General features: G+C 41.1%; 3 protein-coding genes across 3 annotated transcripts in view; 1 reads left to right on the forward strand and 2 right to left on the reverse strand.

Annotated features, from left to right (window-relative positions):
* arhgef38 (Rho guanine nucleotide exchange factor (GEF) 38) overlaps positions 1-213 on the reverse strand; it is a 13,324-nt gene extending 13,111 nt beyond the window's left edge. Inside the window, exon 1 of the mRNA XM_056586296.1 lies at positions 1-213. This exon is cut by the window's left edge and continues 221 nt beyond it. Coding sequence (XP_056442271.1) covers positions 1-59 — 59 coding nt within the window. The 5' untranslated portion in view covers positions 60-213.
* A 3,267-nt stretch (positions 214-3,480) lies between these two features.
* Positions 3,481-11,941, forward strand: ppa2 (inorganic pyrophosphatase 2). Its single transcript, XM_056586299.1, has 12 exons — positions 3,481-3,750; positions 4,484-4,548; positions 4,691-4,735; positions 4,833-4,886; positions 5,507-5,626; positions 5,958-6,044; positions 6,146-6,272; positions 6,401-6,528; positions 6,685-6,770; positions 6,924-6,993; positions 7,489-7,528; positions 9,108-11,941. The coding sequence occupies exons 1-12, from the start codon at positions 3,576-3,578 to the stop codon at positions 9,128-9,130; spliced, it is 1,020 nt and encodes a 339-aa protein (XP_056442274.1). The 5' UTR covers positions 3,481-3,575; the 3' UTR covers positions 9,131-11,941.
* tet2 (tet methylcytosine dioxygenase 2) overlaps positions 8,940-21,409 on the reverse strand; it is a 28,191-nt gene continuing 15,721 nt past the window's right edge. Inside the window, exons 2-10 of the mRNA XM_056586295.1 lie at positions 16,556-19,508; positions 16,354-16,444; positions 16,131-16,224; positions 15,621-15,829; positions 15,243-15,393; positions 15,062-15,151; positions 14,702-14,839; positions 14,114-14,459; positions 8,940-13,963 (exon numbers count right to left, since the gene is read on the reverse strand). Of these exons, the coding sequence (XP_056442270.1) occupies positions 12,597-13,963; positions 14,114-14,459; positions 14,702-14,839; positions 15,062-15,151; positions 15,243-15,393; positions 15,621-15,829; positions 16,131-16,224; positions 16,354-16,444; positions 16,556-19,466 (5,397 nt within the window). The 5' untranslated portion in view covers positions 19,467-19,508 and the 3' untranslated portion in view covers positions 8,940-12,596. The remainder of the gene's footprint in view (positions 13,964-14,113; positions 14,460-14,701; positions 14,840-15,061; positions 15,152-15,242; positions 15,394-15,620; positions 15,830-16,130; positions 16,225-16,353; positions 16,445-16,555; positions 19,509-21,409) is intronic.

The raw sequence follows: 21,409 nt of genomic DNA on the forward strand, positions 1-21,409 counted from the left end.
CCACTGGCCTCCATGGCTGCTCTGTCCACCGAGCGGTCCCTGCTGCTGGATCTAAACATGGAGGACCTCTTTGGACGGGAGGACAGAGGAAGAAAGAGAGAAGGGCAGGAAACAGGAGAGAGAGAGGGAGAGAAAGAGAGCGCGGCTGGGAAATGCGACAGGTGTATTGCTGTCAGTGTACCGACTGCCTCTCAGTTCTTCACAGGTGCTCCAAAGGCCGGCCCCTGTGACTCTATACCTGTCACAGGAGAGCTCGGAAACCCCGCCCCCTCCTTGCTGCACTTTGCTTCCTGCCTGTGAATGGTGATCATTCCAGCAGAAGGGAAATAACTAGTTACTGAGGGGAATTAATTCCTTGCAACAATTTGTTGATCATTGATCCTTCTGCTTTCAATACTTTCTAAACCGTTTTGTCTTGCAAGACAGAAATCAGCATGTGAGTGAGATGTTACGCGTCGAAATACTGCAGGAGGAAACATTTGCATGTTATGCAATGAGATAATGCCCTAAACCCTATAATGAAAGTTTATTGTTAATGTTTAGGTACATCCAATATGATGAGATGTCCACCTGGCACATTAAGTGATTAACTGTGTATCATGTGTGTTTCCTCCGGTCACTACACAAAGTAAAATCTAAAAGATCAGACCAAGCACGCACACATTTTTAACATGTGTGTTCATTAAAATGTATAGCACATACCTATTAAGTTAGTCAAACGATAATGAACAAGTGCCACTGGGTTGTCGACATATTTCCATCGGCTGGCAATCTGTATGACCACCGCACAGATGGAACTGATTAGGCCTGAAAGGCAGCATTCCAAAGTGCAATTCTCTTGAAATGCTGATGCTACCATTATAATCAAACAATGGTTGTCGGTATGATGACGACACTTTTAGCAATTTTTTTTTTTTGCATTTAGTCCAAAGACGAACTATAGATATTATATATATGCAACAGTTTTTACAATTTTATCATGCAAAAACTATTTTAAATAACATTTAAAGTTTCAATGAGCTCCTTGCTCTCTGTGACTGTCTCTTGTCACTCATTCCCTTAAAAGTGTTTGCAACCCCTAAAATCAGTGCGTTTATTAAAAAAAAGTCTGCAGAGCATAGTGGTCTCATATTAATTTGTTACTAGTTTAAAAAGACATAAATTTGCCGACACTACCCTGAGTGACTTTTACAACTTCAACACAATGAATGTATTGTGTGTCTTTTACAGAATACATTGTGAGATCATCAAGAATGTTGACTACTTTGTTCATTTAGATCAGGATAGATTTGCTGAATGAAGGCTCTGTATACATAATAAATAGTGCCTCCTGTCCTCCCCAATTTGTAGTCAACAGCCTCCACTATTATATTAACATTTACTTATATACTTTGCTATCCGGGTGACATCGCAATATATAGTGTTGTATCCCTAAAGACCTAACCCAGGTGGGCTCAGGTGATCGATGTCTACTCCAAGACGTGGAGACTCATTAACAATCCTAAATTGCCTGTGTGAATTGTGTTTGTGTGTGCGTATGAATTGTGCTTGTGTTTGTGTTTGCGTGTGCTCGTCTTTGTGGTTAATGGGAGGGGTGTGAGTGTGATGAGAGGTTGTGTCATCTTGGAGCCCTTGATGGCCATGGTATTCAGGGATAGGACCTATAGGTTTGACATTATACTCATGTAAGTCTCCTGCAATATTATGGTGGCCCAGCTTAAAATACACTTTAACAAACATACAAATGATACATTACAAAGTAAATAGATGATTATATAGATAGATCTCAGATAATTATATCATACAAACCAGGGATAATCAGGGATATAATGCAATTTGTCTTGTCCACCAAGCTAGATCAAAAAATTTAAACATAGGAACGATCCAAGCACACACATATTGTTTATTTTCCGTTAATCAATTACATGACGTTACTGCATTGATTATACTTCAAATGGAGGTGACTGTTAAATATATAGCAGACGATATGTAATACCGGTAGTTAGATGCATAGTCCCAAAATCATTCATCAGAATAACTTTTAACAGTCACCTCTATCTGTGTTACTTATTAGAGCATAGAAGTTTAACCCATTTGATATGCTACACTACACACTTGAAGGTTAATATTTCCCATAACCTGCTGCTCCATATTCAAGCGATTTCTAACTACATCCCATATCCTTTGATGAGCCTGGTAATTTATTAACACCAGGGTGACATCAGTGTTTGTGGGCATGGCAACCTGACACTTAAGTTCTCACCTGGAGCAATGACAATGGTAACATTCTCCTCCCTGACAGAGCACAGATAATAGGGCCTCATATTATGTTTCCTGATCACCCTGGAGTTGTGTTCATCAAATACCTGTTTGAGACCCCCATATAGCTCTCTATTATTCTGTTTTATAGGACTAGAACGACAATTTGATACATGCATAAAAAAGTATTTGTTAAACGAATTGTATTATATATATATATATATATATATATATATATATATATATATATATATATATATATATATATATATATATATATATATATTTCGTGACATGAGAGTATTTCGTGACATGAGTTCATGAAATCAAGTCATATCGAAATATCCAACCATCTTAAATATTTAAGGACATGAAGGCAATGGTTTATGATGCATGAATGAGCTCCATCTTAGCATTACATCAAAGCACTCCGATAACAGTGTGACTATACACATCAGAGTGTGGTGTGCTGGTGTGGCTATTATGTTGGTGTTAATATGTGTAGATATTGTTTGAATATACCTCAAGGTAAACAGCAGCAATACGTAAGGCCTGGGGACAGCTGGCACTCCTGTTTGTTTTTGGTAGAATGGATACAGGACTTTGATCTCATTATTGACTGCAGGTTTTACTATCAATGTTCAAATTATGTTAGATGTTCATACAATTTAACCTGCTTGGGCAGCTTAAAAAAGACCCTGGTGTTTGAGTTTGTTGCTTTTCTAAATTGAAGTTGGGAAACATGATCGCCAATCTACAGTTAAGTATTCTTTTAGACTTTACAAAGGCCATTTAAACAGTTTTTTTTTTAAATCCCACCTCTACTACTGCTACTATTTCCACCAGTAATACTTCTACTGTTAAATCCCTACTAATAATGGATGCATGTAGGTTTGATATAAAGATCATGAAATATAATAAAAAGGTAAACAAAGGTGGCAGTGTGCTCATGAAACATGTGACAGTGAAGCATACTGACGTCAGCAGTAACGACGGCAACGACTAGCTGCCCCCACGGCGAACACGTCCTCATAAACGCTTTGCTTTTAATGTAAGAGTTCAGACATGTACCTCATTTGAGGACTTACTTTAAGTAAACAGCACAACTGTTTTCTATTTAGTAATTTGTGTTATTAAACGTTAGTCAATTAACCAAAATGACTCTTACTTTGGAAAGTGCCGGTATGTCTTTTTATTTTGAAAATCATACCGGATGTTTGATACTGCTACTCAATGGTCCTTCGTGGATTCCGTAGATTCGCGTTTTGCGCGAAACTCGCGTTTGGAAGGAGAGTTCGTGAACCTGAGCGGCTACAATGAGAGCACTTGTGCGCTCCTCGCTGGGAAACGTAGTGAAATGCTTTAGCCCACAGTCTGCCACTCCGAGTAGGTTGGTCAGGCAACCAGCAGTACTATATTCCAGAAAAATGTTGCATTATGAAACGGAGGCGAGAGGACAACCGAACTCTCAAAGCTACAGGATTTATTTTAGTAAGTCTTATAAATCACGGTGGGAACAGTGGATAGAAGATGTGTGTCGTTTGTGTATAACGGCATTTTTACCCGCCATATATGTCTGTACAAGGGGAGTGAGCGAGGTGGTCGATATGGAGGTCAAGGAAACGTTCGCTTGTTGAATCATTGCTAACGAGACCGTAATGACTCGATTATAAATGTTGAATGCCGTTTAGTAGATAAGCGCTGTTGAGTCGTTTTCGACTTGTATCAGGCCGTTGACTCCTTTGGGTTTATCCAGGCTCTAAAACACTTTCTCGGTCACGTGTACCGTTTAGTAAATTTGCTGCAAGAAGCTGTCAGTCAAAACATTGGGATGGGTGGGTCAAACGACAGCTCGTTTCTGTAATGCGCTGCCTTTGGACAAGTTCATTAAAAACGAGCTATTTGGGAGGAGAATGCATGTGAGTTGACCCAAACGGGATAATGCTAAATAATATTAGGCTGTATGATTTAATTACATGCACTCCACATTCTACTCATAAAGTAAATACACAGATGAGATAAGATAACACTTGCAAGACCAGAGGAGAAAGCATAAGGACACACAAGGCTAACTTATAGTTTTGTGTATTTTAATGTCTTGAGATAATTAATTGACAGTCAAACATTTAACATTGTTTATTTATTTCCTAAATTAGAAAATCAATTAACTTTTATTCTAGGCAAAGGAACCTAACTGCGTTTCTATGTATATATTTTCTTCCAGAAACATCCGATGGAAAATACATCTCACCGTTCCATGACATTCCACTTCATGCAGAGGTGGAGAAGGTGACTGATAAACCACTGGATTTAGCATTTGAATTTTGCATTTAAACTGCTTAGTTTATTATGGCATAACGTTAATAAACATAAATTAGATACACTGAAATTCTGCCAGCAAAAATGTGTCTTTATTTTTGCCTTGTTCTAGGACAGTGATGTGCCACCAAAGAAAATGAAGAAGGGGGAGAATGAGGTAATGCCTAGCTAGTCGAGCATTTGTTTATTATTATTCTTTTTTTTTTTTATATAATTATTAACATTAATTGTTTTCATTAATTTTTCCATTTCAGGTGCTTTTCAACATGGTTGTCGAGGTACCTCGATGGTCAAACGCAAAAATGGAGGTAAATGAAATTTTGCCCCTTCAAGGATTTGGCCGGATTGCTAAAACCTTCTAATTAAGTGTTGAAATTGTCCTTGTTGAGATGTAAATTAACCATGTGTTCAACTCATCCCATCTAGTGAGTTGAAAGGAATAATCCACAAGATTTATTCTGTTCTTAAATGCCACTGCGCGTGCCCATTTAATTAGAGACCGAGACTGAGAGGGGTGCAGTTATTATTCTTGGTCATGAGCATGGTGGGAAATTTTGGATCGAACTTTGCATTTCTCTGTTGCTTTGACCCACCAGTTGCAATGGACTGGCTCTGTGGGGAAAAAGTGAAATATGTGTTCAATCTCATTCTACATACTTGCATACAATGGGAACCGAGCCCTTCATTTTGATTCGGAAGTGAATGCTTGGGCTGCATTGCAAACAGTGGAAAAAACATCCCTCCTTCCCTTGCGACTTATTAAGATGTTGCTCTGCATTCAGAATTCAGATTTATCCAACTGCCTTAAACACAGTCCCCATCCTTGCTCAGAATTCGTACTCCCGCCTCATATTTCAAACTCTTATCCTCGAATTCCAAGGATTTGTAAAGATAGTCAGGCTCTATTTCTGCTCCTTTGTCCGCCCAGATTGCTACGAAAGAGGTGCTAAACCCAATCAAACAGGACGTGAAGAAAGGAGCACTGCGCTACGTGGCTAATGTCTTTCCACACAAGGGCTACATATGGAACTACGGGGCGCTCCCACAGGTAGGGGACACCCTAATTTACTATTCAGGTTTTTTTAATGTCACGAAAGACTCATCGGAAGTAGTGGAGGAAGCTTTTAAATCAAGGGCAGTGTATGCTCTACATTGAAGCTCTTTGTGTGACAGTTGAAGCTCAAAAGTTATTAACGTGAAATATTGAATGATTTAAACATAATTCTCGGAAACGTATTTCTTTTGAACAGCTCAGCCTGGCTGAGCTTTATTAAACTCATTTTATATGGTTTGAAATTTCATCCACCCATACTGCCCCCTCTTGGCAAGTTATCATTGTGTCGGGGTTGTTTGTTCTAAAGGCATGTGTGTTTTGACAGACATGGGAGGACCCCGAACACACAGACAAAGACACAAAGTGCTGTGGAGACAACGACCCCATAGATGTGTGCGACGTGGGCTCCCTGGTACGAGCTGCACACAGAACGGGTTTCCTAACTGAACACAACGGTGCCACCGCTCCACGCCCCCTACTCATCAGGCTACTCTTGTTCATGTGCTACATCAGGTGTGTGTGCCAGGCCAGGTCATCCAGGTCAAAGTCCTTGGCGTCTTGGCCATGATTGACGAGGGAGAAACCGACTGGAAGGTCATCGCTGTCAACGCTGATGACCCAGATGCCCAAAACCTGAATAGTAGGTCAAGTTCATGTTTATATTTCATACCGAAAATTTGAATGCTGAATTGCGATTCAAATACCTGCTTGGCATACGTGTGTGTGTGTGTGTGTGTGTTTGTGTGTGTGTGTGTGTGTGTGTGTTAGGTATAGACGATGTTCGCAAACAGAAGCCTGGTCATTTAGAAGCCACTGTCGACTGGTTCAGAAAATACAAGGTGCCAGACGGAAAGCCCGAAAACCAGTTTGCCTTCAAAGGACACTTTAAAGACAAGGTAACAACTGTTGAATTTAGATTCAATATCATTTATTCATAGGCTCTTTTTAAGCATTCATTTGGGCAGAAATGTTAAATGGCGTGAGGATTGTATGCAACAAAATGAAGTACATATGTGTTTGAACCGTTCTCGATTATTGCACTTTTTGTTAAGGATTTTGCCATGGAGGTAATTAAATCCACTCATGACCACTGGAAAGCTCTCATGCAGAAAAGCACCAACAGTGGAGAGATAGAATGGTGAGTGTAGGCATATATATGTATTTCTATTTAGATTAATATGCATGGAATATGTATCCTTGTTATAAATGCATGATATGTGAATGGAACTTGATGAATGCATGTCAACAACTTTGTGGTAGTTCATTCATTATTTGTTTTCATTGATAACAGTAAAAACACTTCTGTCTGTGAGAGCCCCTTCACGTGCAGTTCGGAGGACGCCAGAAATGTGGTTGAATCGGTAAGATGAATGCATTACATATTTTTATCAACAGCATCTTTAAGGACGCATGTATTCATGTGTCCTGAAAAATGCTCTGGGTAAGATTTACGAGCTATAATCTTGAGTGTTATTTGTAAGAAAAACCAAAGCCAGCCGTGAAGCTAGTTGCTCTGAGAATATATTTTCTTGTTGACTCAGACCGCCAAATTTAGACTCCTGGTTCAATCCGTACCAATCAGGGAATCTCCTCTTCTCTTATTGGTTCGCAAATCCATCTTGCATGTCAATCACATTCGCACATACGGCGTTATGATAACTCCACCAAAGGTGTAAGAATACAACACTTCTCAATGGCAGAGATGCATTTGGAGGGGAGAAAAGGTGGGCCGGGGGGGGGGGGAAGAGGGTTGTTTATTTTCAAAATCTTCTGCTGCTTTCTTTCTTCTCTCAAATCGTACCACCAGCCCCTTTTCATGTTGTATTCAGTAACATTTATCCTTGTTCCTTTCTTAGGCTCCTGCGTTGAGCAACGCCCTTCCTTTGTCTCCTGGGGGTAAGTTTACAGAAAACACTCAAAAGTTGAACTATTTAAAATGTATTATATAATACTGCAAAAGAGAAGCCATGTCTGTTAGCGGTAACTACTAAAGGTAGATGATTAGTTGGTTATTCACAAGATAACGTCAAGAGTATATAATAACTGCACACTTGACACCCAGTAAAACAGTCCCTGTCAGTCGGTGAAGCAAATACACTTCAGTAAAGTAAGTAAAATGTATTTATAAGGCACATTTAAAAACAGTTTTCACTTGCCAAAGTGCCGCACATGGTGCAAAAAGGCATATAAAATAACACATACCACATACATATGCCGCTTTTCCACTGCATGGTACCAGCTGGACTCGACTCGACTCAGCTCGCATTTTTGGCGTTTCCACCGCGAAAACATGGTATATGGTACCTGAAGTGGCTGCTTTTTTTAGTACTGCCTCGCTCTAGGTTCCCAGCGAGCTGAGCCGATGCTGAAAGGTGACGTCGGCAGACGGCCGGCCACTGATTGGCCAGAGAGTGTGACGAAGTCACGAGAGCGACATGGCAACCATGCTGGTAACAGCCATAGCAGCACCGCAGCCAACCTATTCCACTTCTTCAACTTCTTCAACATGCCAGCTAATAATACGAACACGAATACCATCGCATCGATGTCCTCCATTGTTGTTATGTGGGTTCTGTCCATGTGTGGGTTGCGTAGGTGTTGTTTGCGTCGCGTACAAAAATACGTCACGGCCCTTTCGCGCAGCCGACCCCGCCCACGTCCAGGAGGAACTATTTGCGGTGGAAAACGACCCGTGCTGCTCCCGTGTCGAGTCGTGCCGTGTCGAGTCGAGTCGAGCTACATGTGCGGTGGAAAAGCGGCAATAGACAGTACATGAAAAACATAAAAATAAACAACATATCGCAACAGGGGAGGAAAGGCCAGGGAGAAGAGGTGTTTTTTGAGCCTTGATTAAAAAATGGTGACGGAAGGAGTTGAAGGCGGCAGTTCATTCCAAAGGCGGGGGGCAGCCACAGCAAAAGCCCTGTCGCCCCTCTGTTTTAGTCTAGTGCGTGGAACTTGCAGGAGACCAATACTACATGATCTAACATAGATCATAGTTTACAACAAACAAGATTATTTTACTATTTTACTACTAATAGTTGTGTGAATCGTCTGCTGAATTCTTTGTGGACCATATTTTGAATTGTAAAAGTCTGAGAGTTTGAGCTCTAAAACACACAAGGAAAACAAAACCGCTTGGGAAAGTCATAATGTATTTTCTAGAGGCTTAACCATGATGCGACGGTACTGATGGAGCTCGCTTTCCTAATAATAATATTTCGCATTATGCCCAATATACTCGTCCAACTGGCTGTGTATTACTCATATTACTCATATATTAGTCGTTATGCGTAATTTCTTGTTTTTCACTTTTATATTGAAAAAAGTACACCTACTAAAAATAATAAAACGTATGTTGTGTATAAGGTTAAACCATATTTAACATTTTCTTTAAAGCTGAAAACCTATAATTTTTTTCTTTACTTTATTCATGCTTGTTTGTGCCTTTTTATACATGTATTCCCTTGCACAGTGGACAAGTGGCATTTTCTCTAAAGGGGATCTGACTTCCTCAAGATGGTGCCAAAACAACAAAACCTATGGTCCACTTAAGACCTTCCCATTCTCCACTCATTTTGTAAGCACTCTGTCTGCACTTGTACAGAGAGGCTATGGTCTCTGCTTTGGTCGCCAACATTTAATATAGGACAATATAATGACATTTTGAAATGCCCTTTTTCAAAACCATGTAATTATACGGGTGAAAGGTAAAATAACCGTTGAATATTTTGTTTTAAACTATATTTTAGGCTTGCAGAATACATGGTATATATTTGTTTTAATGATGTTTACAAAATAATTCTGTTAATCACAAGGCTACTTTTGATTTCACTTTCATAAAATTTGTGTATTCTTTTGGCTCAAATATTGTAATCATTTCCACTTTCTAAAAAGTCAGTGCAGCAACTACGGTTGTATGTTAAGCTTATGTCATGTGACCGATCGCACTCAATCTAGCTTTTTATTTTATTAAGACCATGTTTATTTTGTACTGAGAAAATATATTATTGATTTGAAAGAATAAATAATCATATGCTATTAACATTATGTTCTTTTCCCCGTTTTACTTAAAACTTACCTTACCATTAGAAGAAGACATAAATCAAGGACGGCATGGATTAAATTGAGAAACGAATCAAAGTGCATTAAATAAATATAACCTTTATTAAAAACACCCACATCTTAGCAATAACAGGAATGATATAATGAACAGCTTTCAAATAAACTGCGTTCAGTACATTACATTACTTACAGTATCTAACCTTTTTAATTCCATTTTTAGCATACCATACTTCAGGAAATCTAGGGAAGCCTTTGAAAAAAACAAACAGGAATTTGCAGTTTTTTTTAACCTCTTTTAGTGTCTAATTGCAAACCTCTGTTTATCAACTGCTAGCATAACGTCAGGGCTTAGCACCTTTTTATTCGTAAATTAAGCTCTGAAAGTCATTCAAGTAATGTTGATCCTTGAGTATGGCTATGCTAAAACCCGCTATAAATCACCTTGTCTTACTCATCTTGCTACTTCAGCTGGGTCCTGTACAACATAATAACTTTATAATTTCTCTACAAAATGGGAAAGGTATAAATACACATTTTGAAGGTTTTTGCTAACCGGATTGTATAACTGTAAAAAATTGCTGTGGCAATGGAGTTTAGTATGTACAAAAACTGTCTAGATTTATCTGACTGGGGTTTTCTGTTGACTCAAACAATAAAGAAACCATGTTTACTTTAGGATTGGTACTTGATGTATTAGTATATTTGACAAAACTACATGAACCTACAATATCAACAAAGAGTGAGTTGTATTTGTGTAATACAAATGCATGGTATATACAATGTGACATAAATTATTTTTCCTTAACACATTTACAATCTATTTTAAATAAAGTAATTCTTTTATTACATTTTTTTCCTGAAAAAGAAATTAAGTGCTTTAAGAAATTGATAGAATATATGTTAAAGATTGGGGTCACTCATACATAACTCATAACATTATACATCACATCAATTAAATCAAATAATTGGGGCAAAATTATCATTATACAATTGCTTAGTGGTTATAAATAAATTTGAACTATACCCAAGCACAATGGTGTGCAACTACTATAATAACTGCCCTGGCCATGCTTTTTTAGCAAAATAAAACTACATTACTTCTCACAAGTAAGTGTCATACTTTCCCTTTAGTCTACTCAGTGCATATTCAATTCAAATGACGATTTTATTTTATAAGATTTCAACCAGCCAACTAACTATAAAATAACTTATCTTTTTTTTACTTACAAAATAAATTTAGTTTTGGGTATGGCTTCAAGACTTTCTAATAGGATTCTGAAGGCAAGTCCCTGAATGAGGTGAAAAAGACAAACTGAATCAAGATGGAGGTTTAGACGTACTTAGTTGAAAATGTCCCTGATTTGTAGTAACATCAAAGCTTCAAGTTTAAGTAATTCTTTCTAGCAGTTTGATAACAAAAATGGGAAAGAAATAAACTTCTCGGCCTGTTGGTAACCTGAATATTCAGCGAGTGTGAAAATTTTTGAGTAATCGAGGAAGGATAATAGACTAAAATAAACCTTTGTTATGTTATCCTATTGCCAAGCATGTTCTGAGGTATATGACAGGTAGATACTGTATATCATTCATCAGCCTCATGAGTCTCACATTATGTAACTACTATGTAAAATAGCACCATATGAAATAAAAACAGTTTCAACGCATAAAATACATCAAATGAAAAAAAAAAGTCAGACTACTTCTTGACAACATTAAAATCTTAAGCATACATTTGAAAATTAATTTACTGTACAAACTTTTTTGTATCTTACAGTTGGTTTACAATATTTAAAGACCCCCACAGCATGCCAGCTGCCTTCTGAAACACCAGCACCACTGAAATAACCCTGCCTCATGTTCCTCAGTGTATGAACAAAACATTTTTAGTGAATGCAACAGTCACAGGACTAAATATTCACATCAGATCTGTTCAGTGAACCTATGGCCAGCAACCCGGAAACAGCCAACGACAGAATTGTGACCCCGTTGTGATCAAGTGTATCGATTTTTTTTCTCATGAAAAAAAAAGAAAAGCACCATAAGGATGGCTCAATAAAAAATGGACAGTATAAAGGACATAGAATAGTGAAAGAAGCACCAATAAAATGCAAGTGAAAGTCAGTTTTCTCGGTTCGACAGATCATATTTATTCATGATCCTTTTTCTAATGCATATTGTCATTTACCTGTGAAAATCATTAGGAAGTAACTATTGTATTGTAACAATATAATAAGCACAAACTTAACAATTCAGTTTTGATGCTGTTGCATTTATCTTGTTATCAAAAGTGCTCTGATAATAAAGATTTTGTAGAGTAATCAAGTTGCTGATGATTTGATAATGATTCTGTTTTCTGAATACTTAAACATAATTTTAGTTGCTGCCACTCGTATAAAGTGGTACCACAATCGTGAAAAAGCATTTTGATTAAAGAAAGCATTATTAGGTATTCTTTAACATAAGTTAGGCTTATCACAAAATCACTGTTTTTTTGCGAAGGTTTTATCGCCAAGTGAATATATTTTAAGAAAAATAGTCATAGTTCATAAAAAAGAAACTTTGTTTCCAGTATAAACAAGTCCTTTTGTATCAGACTGACAGCACCAGCGTTTTGACCGTGTGTATCTTGCAAAAAGTAGTTGAACAAAAATAAATATTATGTTGGGTCAACTTACGAGTAAAGCTTGCTTTATAGAGAGGTGAAAGATTTGTCGAGAGACTGCTTTCCATCTTAACTGATCTAAAGTTCACATTTCTTCTAACACTGTTCCTCTGTGGAAAATGAGCTGTGTTATATATCAGACCAGTGGTGCTTAGGGCTCTTGTATGTCATCCCTAATAAATATAGCACCTATTTGTTGGAATATAATGTCTTATTCCTTGGTATCCTTTCCTTGTCCTACATAAATTGACTGTAGGGCCCGGTAACCTTTGTGAAGGCATATGGGGTTGTACTGACATAGGTGTTGGTAGTGCTGGACATAGAGCTCTCCATGAGTGTCTGGATGAAACGCTTGTAAGTAGGCTCCCGGGGTGGATCAGTCTCCGGGTGCTCACGTTTGACCGCTTTCTTTCCGCCGCTTTTACTTGGGGTAACCTCACCCCCGTTCCTCTCTGCGTCTTCTTCCTTCTCTCGAGCTTTCTCTGCCATCTTTGCTTCCCACAGAGCCAACCCGTGCTTTGCCTCATTCATGTTTTTGTGCTGGTAGAAGACGAGAGAAATGCGTGTTGGGTGGTTGCGGTCTGGGTTTTTAACCGGCGTCGTCGCATGGAGTTCCCGTTTTGCGCACTCAATCAGGATGGAACCGTGGCTCGGGGCCACCGCCACGCCACCAATATCCGGGTCCAAGAAGTTGTGCTCGTTGTTTGACCACATCTCGGGTTTCTGTGGGGTGGTGGGCGTGGTTGGGGTCCCAGGCTCCTGTTTGATGGTCACACCTTGCAGGTTTCCATTGGGAACTCCAAATTGTGCCTGCGGAGTGTGACATTCGCTACCTAATGCAGAGGGAAGCACCTGTGGGCCTGGAAGGCCCATTTCCTGCTTGATCGGCATACGGAACGGATCTTGGCCAGGGGGGAACATTTGTGGATTCTGAGGGAGGTATGGATTTGCGTATCCTCCGAACTGATTGCCATTTTTCATGGCAGCTTCGTAGTTCAGCCCAGGGTGTGTTGAGGGGGCTCTGGAGAGGGCATCCATAAGATGTGCATTTGTTGCTCCATTAGGTCCATAGGGGGGGTAAGTGCCCATGGGATGAACACCTGGCCTCATGCTGCAGGCATTATATCCATTAACCTGTAAACCTGGTTCTCCATACCTTGGCGGATAGCGTTGATGTACACCGTACTGCTGCTCTGGGTAAAGCGCGGGCCTCTGTTGCCGATACATATCGAGGGGCTTTGGGTTTGATGCATAATAAGGGTGATAATTATCCAGGGGCATTCCTCCGTTACACTGATAGCCGGGGTAAGGGGAGTTCGCCCCATTCATGTAGGCGTTTTGAACATGAAGTGGAGACGGGTAAGGGCTAGTTGGTGTCGGCGTGGGGTACATGCCACCTGCCGTTGAAGTGCTCGGATAGGACCCAGAATGGATAGGGAAGCCTGGATAGCCGGCCGGGTGTGGGGATCCTGGGTATGGGGGGAGGATCTTGGCGTGCTGCTGGTGCAGCTGCTGCTGGTGCAGCTGCTGCTGCTGGTGGACTCCGAGGCGGTGTGGCGATGGAGCCGCTTGTGCTGCCGCTGCCATAGCCCCTGGGATAGGTCCTGGAAAAAAAGTAAGGAGGAGAAAAGGAGTTGTTCTATAATTGAAGCATTGAAGGATTGAAGTTAAGTCGTAATTAAATCACATATTAATACCCTGAATTTATCATTTCCAAGGCAGTACGTCAAATGGGAAACAAATTATCTACCCACCTGTCCCAGCAGCGCTCTGAGCAATGTTTTCATAAGTGCCAGCCTTGGCCTTGGCCTGCATGTTCTTCTCGGCCTTAATGTCAAGACTGGCATTCTTGTTGGCCGCTGCTTTTTTGGCGTCCAGCTTCTTCTGCCGGCAGGACTTGGCAGGTTCTGAGAGCATGCGGACCTGGCGTCGGAAGGCATTGAGGACCTGTATGGCACCGGTTTTGATCTTCTCTTGCTGGCCTTCCTCACTACCAAATTCGTCCGTACTGGAGGCCTTGTACAGAGGCAGAACATGAAGTTGTTCGTCCTCGGGGATCTTGCCTATGTCCCGATTATCCTCTCTGGTCAAGGTGCAAACCTGAAAGAAACGGGTAACAGGATGTTTGTCATTGAAATGCTAATTAAAACTCCTATTCTTAACAAGGACGATCTTCGCATAATCATTATCAGACTTATAATCATAATCAGACTTATCTTTCTTTTATTTAAGTTTGAAACCATGTGTTGATTACATGATATGTAAGGACATTTATATTGTTTGCGTGTATGCCTTAGGAGTACATATTGAAACAACATGTAGTTTCCTATGCGTCTTCTTACCACAGTGCTGCCACCCTGCATGTTGTGGAGGTCTCTATGAGCATGTGCACAGAAGTCCATGCAAGCAGTGACCCCAGAGAAAGGGCGGCCATCTTCCTGCCCAAGGCGACAATCTGGAGCTCTGTGTTCATGTTCCACCTACGTAACAAAGTATTCAACGTTGAGACGTTTAGTTCAGTTTGTTAATTCAAATGAATAAAATTATTAAATTAACTGGTTATAAATTGTTAAACTAATTGTGGCAGTTAACAGCAAAATTAAATAAATGCATAGGTCTCATGCATTGTGTATGTGTTGAGGCAAAAATAGATATTTAAACTTGGTATACTGGTAGTATACTGGTTTAAAAAGAAAATGTACCTGGTTAGCGTACGCGTCCGGTGCTAATGTTTTATACATTGGCCCCATTAAAGTGGCTAGGTGTTGTAGATTTTGCTCCAGTCTTCCCTCCTGGAAAAAAAAGTTATTTGGTACAATCAATATTAAAGATATCTTATTACTTATAACATGTTGCCACATTTTCGAGAGTTTGACAACATACCTCATTACTATCATCTCCAAGAAGCTTGAATTTCCTTGGAATTTTGCTCCTCGCAAACTTGCATCCATTGTAATACATGCTCCAGGAACAGCCAAACGAGAAGGACGCTCCGCAGGCCTCAGGATTTAGTCCTTGGCATGCACATGTCCTCCTAAATGATAGGGAAGTAATGTGTTAAGATGTTGGGATGTTTTCATAATGAACATTGGAAGAAAAATAACCAAAACGTGTTGGATGATGTTGAATAATATATTTTATCCCCCAAAAAGATTTTTCCAGTCCTGGAAATGTGAAACCTTGGTTCTAAATGATGATGATATTTACATACAGTAAAGTAAGGGTTTCCTGGTGTTTTAAGTGGTAACTATGTGTACTCACTCCTCGTTGATTGCGCAGCGCCTCTGGGTGTGGGCTCCATGCTTGGTTAAAGTGGTGCTCAACTCCTTGTACAGCTGGTCGGCCACATTTCGGTTGATGCCCTCCCAGATTAGAATGACCACGATAATGCAGGACGTCTCGCACGTATGTCCGGCACGCTGCCGGACCAACACCAGCACCTTCTCCTCATCGCTGCCACGTCGAATGACCTGCAATACACACAGTTGGCGCAAGTTTAAGTATTCCTAATACCAGTTGAGACAAATACATTGGGAAACTTTTTATTTTTCTTTCTTTCCATTTAGTTATTTAGGCAGACACTTTAATCCAGAGTTAATTTATATGCAAGATATTTTTGTGCAGGTAGGGGTAAGGCATCTTGCTCTAGAATACTTACAGGTAGGCTGTGGACATAGGCTGTGGGGATTGAGGCCCGTAACTCTGTCTGTGAGTCGAACACCCTAGCGACTACACTACCCCCTATACAAATGAAATGCAAAACCTTCATACCCATTTGGCAATAGGACATCCTTGTGTGCTCTTCCCCTCCTTGCCTGTGTAAATGACTTTTTCAATTCTAATGGCACGACCAGTTAGCCCAGACCTTTGAAGAGAGGGACAAGCAAAGAACAACCACAGAACAAGCACAATATGAGTACTGAGTCGTCTTCAACAGCGTGAGTCATCTTCAACAGCATCTCAAAATGGCGCTTTTAATAAATTGATGGTTTACCTTTTCTCCATGACTTCTCGTATAGCCGGGACACTCGGTGCTGCGCCCAAATGGGTGTAATAAGGGCCCTCATCCTTCTCACTGATTTGTTCTAGGTAAAAAAAAGATTAAACATAAGCAGGTTATCAATTTATGTTTGACAGTTTAGGATAATAGTATTCTAAGAAAAGTATGAGTATAAAAAAAATATATAGAGACTCACCGACACAGTGACAAGATGCAATGTCATACTGTGTTTTGATAGGAGTGTCTAGCAGGTTCTTTATGGGGGTGTCCAGGAGCTTCATGGGAGATTCAAGAAAGCTCTGGAGGGAAGGCTCTTTCTTCGGGGTGAAGTCATTGTGTCTCCTCATGGGGGCAGAGCTGGAATGGATCCCTGAATCCCCTCCGCCCAGATCTGCGTTGGTTGACAGTATTGTGACAGCCCCTGAGGACTCCACCTTCACCTGAGGAGAATTTAGGGCAAAGGACTTCTTCTCAAACACAGGAGAAAGCTCATACTGCCTGAGGCTTTGTTCCATGGTGGCCAGGATGCTCCCGGGCTTGTTAGTTTGTTTGCACATGGATTGAGTAAACTCCTGCTTGACCTGTGGGCTTCCCATTGCCATCTCTCGCCTCTGATACTCCTGCTGATGTATTCCCGGTGATGCAAATCGGGGTCCATTTTCCATTTTGATAGGTATTGGCCCTTGTTTGTCACCGAGGCTCTGAGGTGGATAAGGTGGTCCATGGCGCTCCTGCCGCTGTAAAAGGTGCATTCGCAGAGCTGCATGCTTCTGATAGTCTCCTTGGTTCCCCCCAGCTCCAGGAGGTAGCTGGTACCCTCTCTGTAATTGAGAACACAAATCTTTCTGCTGCTGCTGCTGCTGCTGCTGCTGCTGCTCTTCCTTAGAATACATCTTTCCTGAAACCTGTTGGTTCATTGTGCCTAATTGTGGTATTTGAGCATTTGGGCGTGCTGTTGTGTTTTGGAAGTCAGGGTGGGTGGGTGGATGGCACTGTACCGAAGGCTGCTGCTGCTGCGGGTGGCATTGTTTAAAGTCCACACTCCCTTGATTCACTGTGCCAAACTGTTGCCTCTGAAGTTGCTGCCTTTCCACAGCGTTGTTGTAGCCAAAAGCTTGCTGAGGGTGGAGGTTGGCCTGTACAGAGTTTCTCCCCTGCTGGTGGGGCTGGAACTGCTGCTGACCTGGATGAGGCTGACTGTGGGGTCTGTAGTTGGGGGACTTGAGCTGCTGCTGCTGCCCTTCAAACTGGGGCGGATGCGACATGGGCCGTTCTAGACAGTGCTGTTGTGTTGGTAAAAATTCGGGTGACAATATTTCCTGCAGGTCTGGGTCTACGTCGTGTAAGTGCTCACGCTGCATGGGAGTGCGATAGCAGTGACTTGTCTGTTCAGAGAGGTTGCACTGCTGGGAAAGAGCCTGCTGCATTGGAGTTGTTTTCGAATTAGATTGCTGCCACTCAGGGGCAGTGTTGTGCTGAGTTTGAGCACAATGAGATTGGGACTGCAATTGCTCCTGTTTAATCTGCTGCTGCTGGAAATTGTTAGACCCTGAGGGGTTATCTGTGAAACCTTCCTGGGTTTGAAAGCGTTGCATTGGGTCTGTTTGCAACATCTGCCCATTGACTTTGGGATTTGGTGGTTGCTGATCTGACTGAGGCCTGTTCAGAAAGTCTTCCCACATATCATGCTCTTGTGTTTTTGATGGCGGACCACTGCTCAAGCGCTGCTCAGATTGAGGTGTGTTACGGTCCATCCACTGCCCCTGGCCGGTTGCAGTGCATGCTAAGTTGCTGCTCTGCTGGGTTGGGCTATCCAGTCCATTTTCCATTCCAGCATGATGAGACTGCTGAGTTCCTGGTGCGCTTTGCCTGCTTATCGATTTAGGCCCCATAGAGCCAATGCTGTCTGGTCCAGCTCGACACAAGCTCCCTGAACGTTGTTGAAAGTGCTGGATCTGGGGTTGCATTGTGTATTGGAGACCACCATCATTTTCAGATTTATTGCCAGAACCAGGCTCCTCACTCTGCCTCATTCCTTTTAATCCTGGGCTGGGAAAACTCTCAGACTCGCATCCCTTCCCTGTCTGGGGAGGCATGTTATGTTCAGGGAAGGAGTTCTGATTAAACTCCTGGTTTGATTTCTTATACATGCCGTCAGGATTCTTTGGAAAGCATTTTAGATCATTTTGATGTTGTGAGTCGTTGGCAGGTCGCTCTCCAACTTGCCCAAGTGCAAAGTCCCGTTCCTGGACAGAGTAAGCTTGCTGCTGCTGGTGACCTGCTTCATGATTCTTGGAGTATCCGTTCACTATATAGAGAGCAGAGTTGTAACCATTTTCATTATTGTGGCCTGGTCTAGGTTTCTGTTGCAGTGCACCAGGCATCTGAGTTGAATTTGGGTAACCTGAGCTTAAAGGGAGGTGTTGAGCACCTTGATTGGGCAGCTTTTTTGCTAGAGATCCATTGACGGCCAGTGGCAGTGAACCAGATGGTTGTGGTGCAATGGAAACCTGTTCAGGGTAATACTGAGACAGAGTCTTCTCTAAAAGATCACCCGGAGTGCCTTCCATTATTGGTTGCGAGGCTGTAGCACCATTAGAAATGGAAAATGGTTGTCTAGAATGGCCAATAAGATCCCCATTTGAGAAATTTCTGTTTATTTTGTCCAGTTTTGTCTCCTGCAGGGCATTGCAGTCAAAATCGGTCTCCTTTGTCAGCTCAGAAAAGTCTTCTACCAGACTGGAGCTCATATCCTCATTTCCTTTCATTTCAGTATCCATTTTGAGTTTCTTAGGCTGAGGAACCAACAAAGAGTCGTCCGGGTGCGCATGCTTCAGCTCCCCGTTCATGGTGTAAGGCCCTGGACTGAATAGTCCCTGTTCTGAACCAGGGCTGTTGCAGTTCTCTTGGGTTCTTTTCATGGAGTTGACCCCTGCAATAGGCTTGTAATGGGTCCAGTCCTCGTGTCCATTAATCCGCGCTCCATCGGGAGACTGGTTTCCATTGTGGAGTTTGGTAGTATCCGTCGGGTTGGGATGCTCAGTGGTGCCAAATTGTGCTAATATCAGACTTTCTTCCGTCTCATGGCTAGACTGTTCTGTTTCCATCTGGTCTGCTCAGAGTCCATCCACGAAGCTGTCCTCTGCGTCCTGCAAAGCACAAGAGAGAGGGAGATGTTAGCATCCAAATAAAAGTCATGCGTTGCTTTTATTAAAACCTAGGGTTGACGTTATTGTTGTGACATCTGTTGTGGATTGCCATGGTTGCCAACAGATGCTGATTGCTACACACTGAGCTAATGTGAATGAAATCATTATTTTTATTATATATTCATGTATTCATTATTATAGAAGAAATAGACGATAGTAAAAGTTATATGAAATTCAAGCATATACTTCTTCATCCTCTAAAACCTCAAAATCAAACCAAATTGTTATAGTTATCATGAGTTTGATTTTTATCCCACCAATACATGTAAACAAACACACACACACAGACACACACCAATATGACTTTCCGTATTGGTCAGCCAGGTGAGGGTGTGGGTTCGTGAACCATCTGGGTGAATCTGGGAAGAAGTACCACTTGTCAGATAATTTTGAGCTCCTCATCCCCTCATCCACACCACTTGTATGTTAAATATGGAAATAACGTACTTCTAATCTGGATTCAATGACCCATTGCTGAATTGCAGTTTTGTGCATTTCCATCCTAGGCATGTGGTTTTTAACACTGACATTATTGTGGGCTGTTTGAATAAGGGGAATCATGCATGATTCATGCTATGACTCATTCTTTGGCGGTTACTTGTTAGGCTAGTTTGAGCAATACATCTACTAATTTACCGTTACGCGTCCCATTTAGATTGTTTGTTCCATGCTGTTCGGTTTTTTCTATTCAAAATGAGTATCAAATGACTCTAGTGCATTCCCCATGAAAGAGTCCCTGTTATAGGGATTCCTTCTCTATAGGGACCCAGCCCTTTTCTATAGCTGTTATCAGGCTGTACTTGTTGACCTCGAAATAAGGTTTCATTATGCATGGATGGATCTCTGTATAGTATCTCTGTTTAAGCTGAGCCCAGGAAGGCCTTTAATCCCCATCTTTTCCTAACCCCCATCCCCCCTCCTGCACATGGAAAAATGGTGTTGCGCCATTGATTTTTCTGTGCCACCCTCTTATTATTAATGCATGTCACATCTGCAACATCTGCAAAACAATTACAGTGTAGAGGCTGAAGGAGAGCCGCAGTCTAATCCATCATAATTATGAGTAACGCCTTTGCAGTAGCTCAGGAATAAGGCAACCAAGGAGTTCCAAAAAGGTGGGTATTGCTAGGTGGTTCATTGACGGCAGTTAGACTGAAACATTTGACCTATTCAAGTGTGTCTGTGTTAGTTTCAAAGTATGTTTGAGAATGCTTTTTCCTGTGGAAGATTGACACACATTATCCAACAGTAATGGAAGATCCTGTCATCATTGATATATCTACCATCCCCTTGCAATTAAGAGAAAGACTTAGAAGATTTAACACTGTGCTTTGTCACCAGTATGTTTAACCCATAATCACAGTCCCAAAACAGGGTGAATAAACATCTGTAATTTAGCCTTTTATGTCTTCATGAGCAATTTAAGTCACTAAACCACTGAACCATAAAGGCCTGCATTTAAACACGTACAACCTTTTTGATATTTGTTCTTTTTGACCATAAAGCTCAGAGGAAGTGCATGAGATATGTCTGTGACCACAGAAGAAAAACATTGCCGCCACTACTTTGAAAACATAATTTGTTCCAGATTTATATTCCTACAAAAACGCTAATGTTAATGCAAATTTGCTAAAGGGGGTTAGCTATGGACACTGGTCTTGAGGGGAAAATTGAATCTTATTCACGGAACTGTTATTTCTCAATAGTGAAATAACAGCAGGTCCATTTCATGCTGTTTGAATAGACCAATTCTGCAGATTATTTAACTTTTTGCAGAGATTTAAGAAATGAAGCATTCTGATCTGATCATGACATCTGGAGTATATTAGTTTTCTATGAAT

This window comes from Gadus chalcogrammus, chromosome 3 (assembly GCF_026213295.1).
Source record: "Gadus chalcogrammus isolate NIFS_2021 chromosome 3, NIFS_Gcha_1.0, whole genome shotgun sequence".
Taxonomy (NCBI): domain Eukaryota; kingdom Metazoa; phylum Chordata; class Actinopteri; order Gadiformes; family Gadidae; genus Gadus; species Gadus chalcogrammus.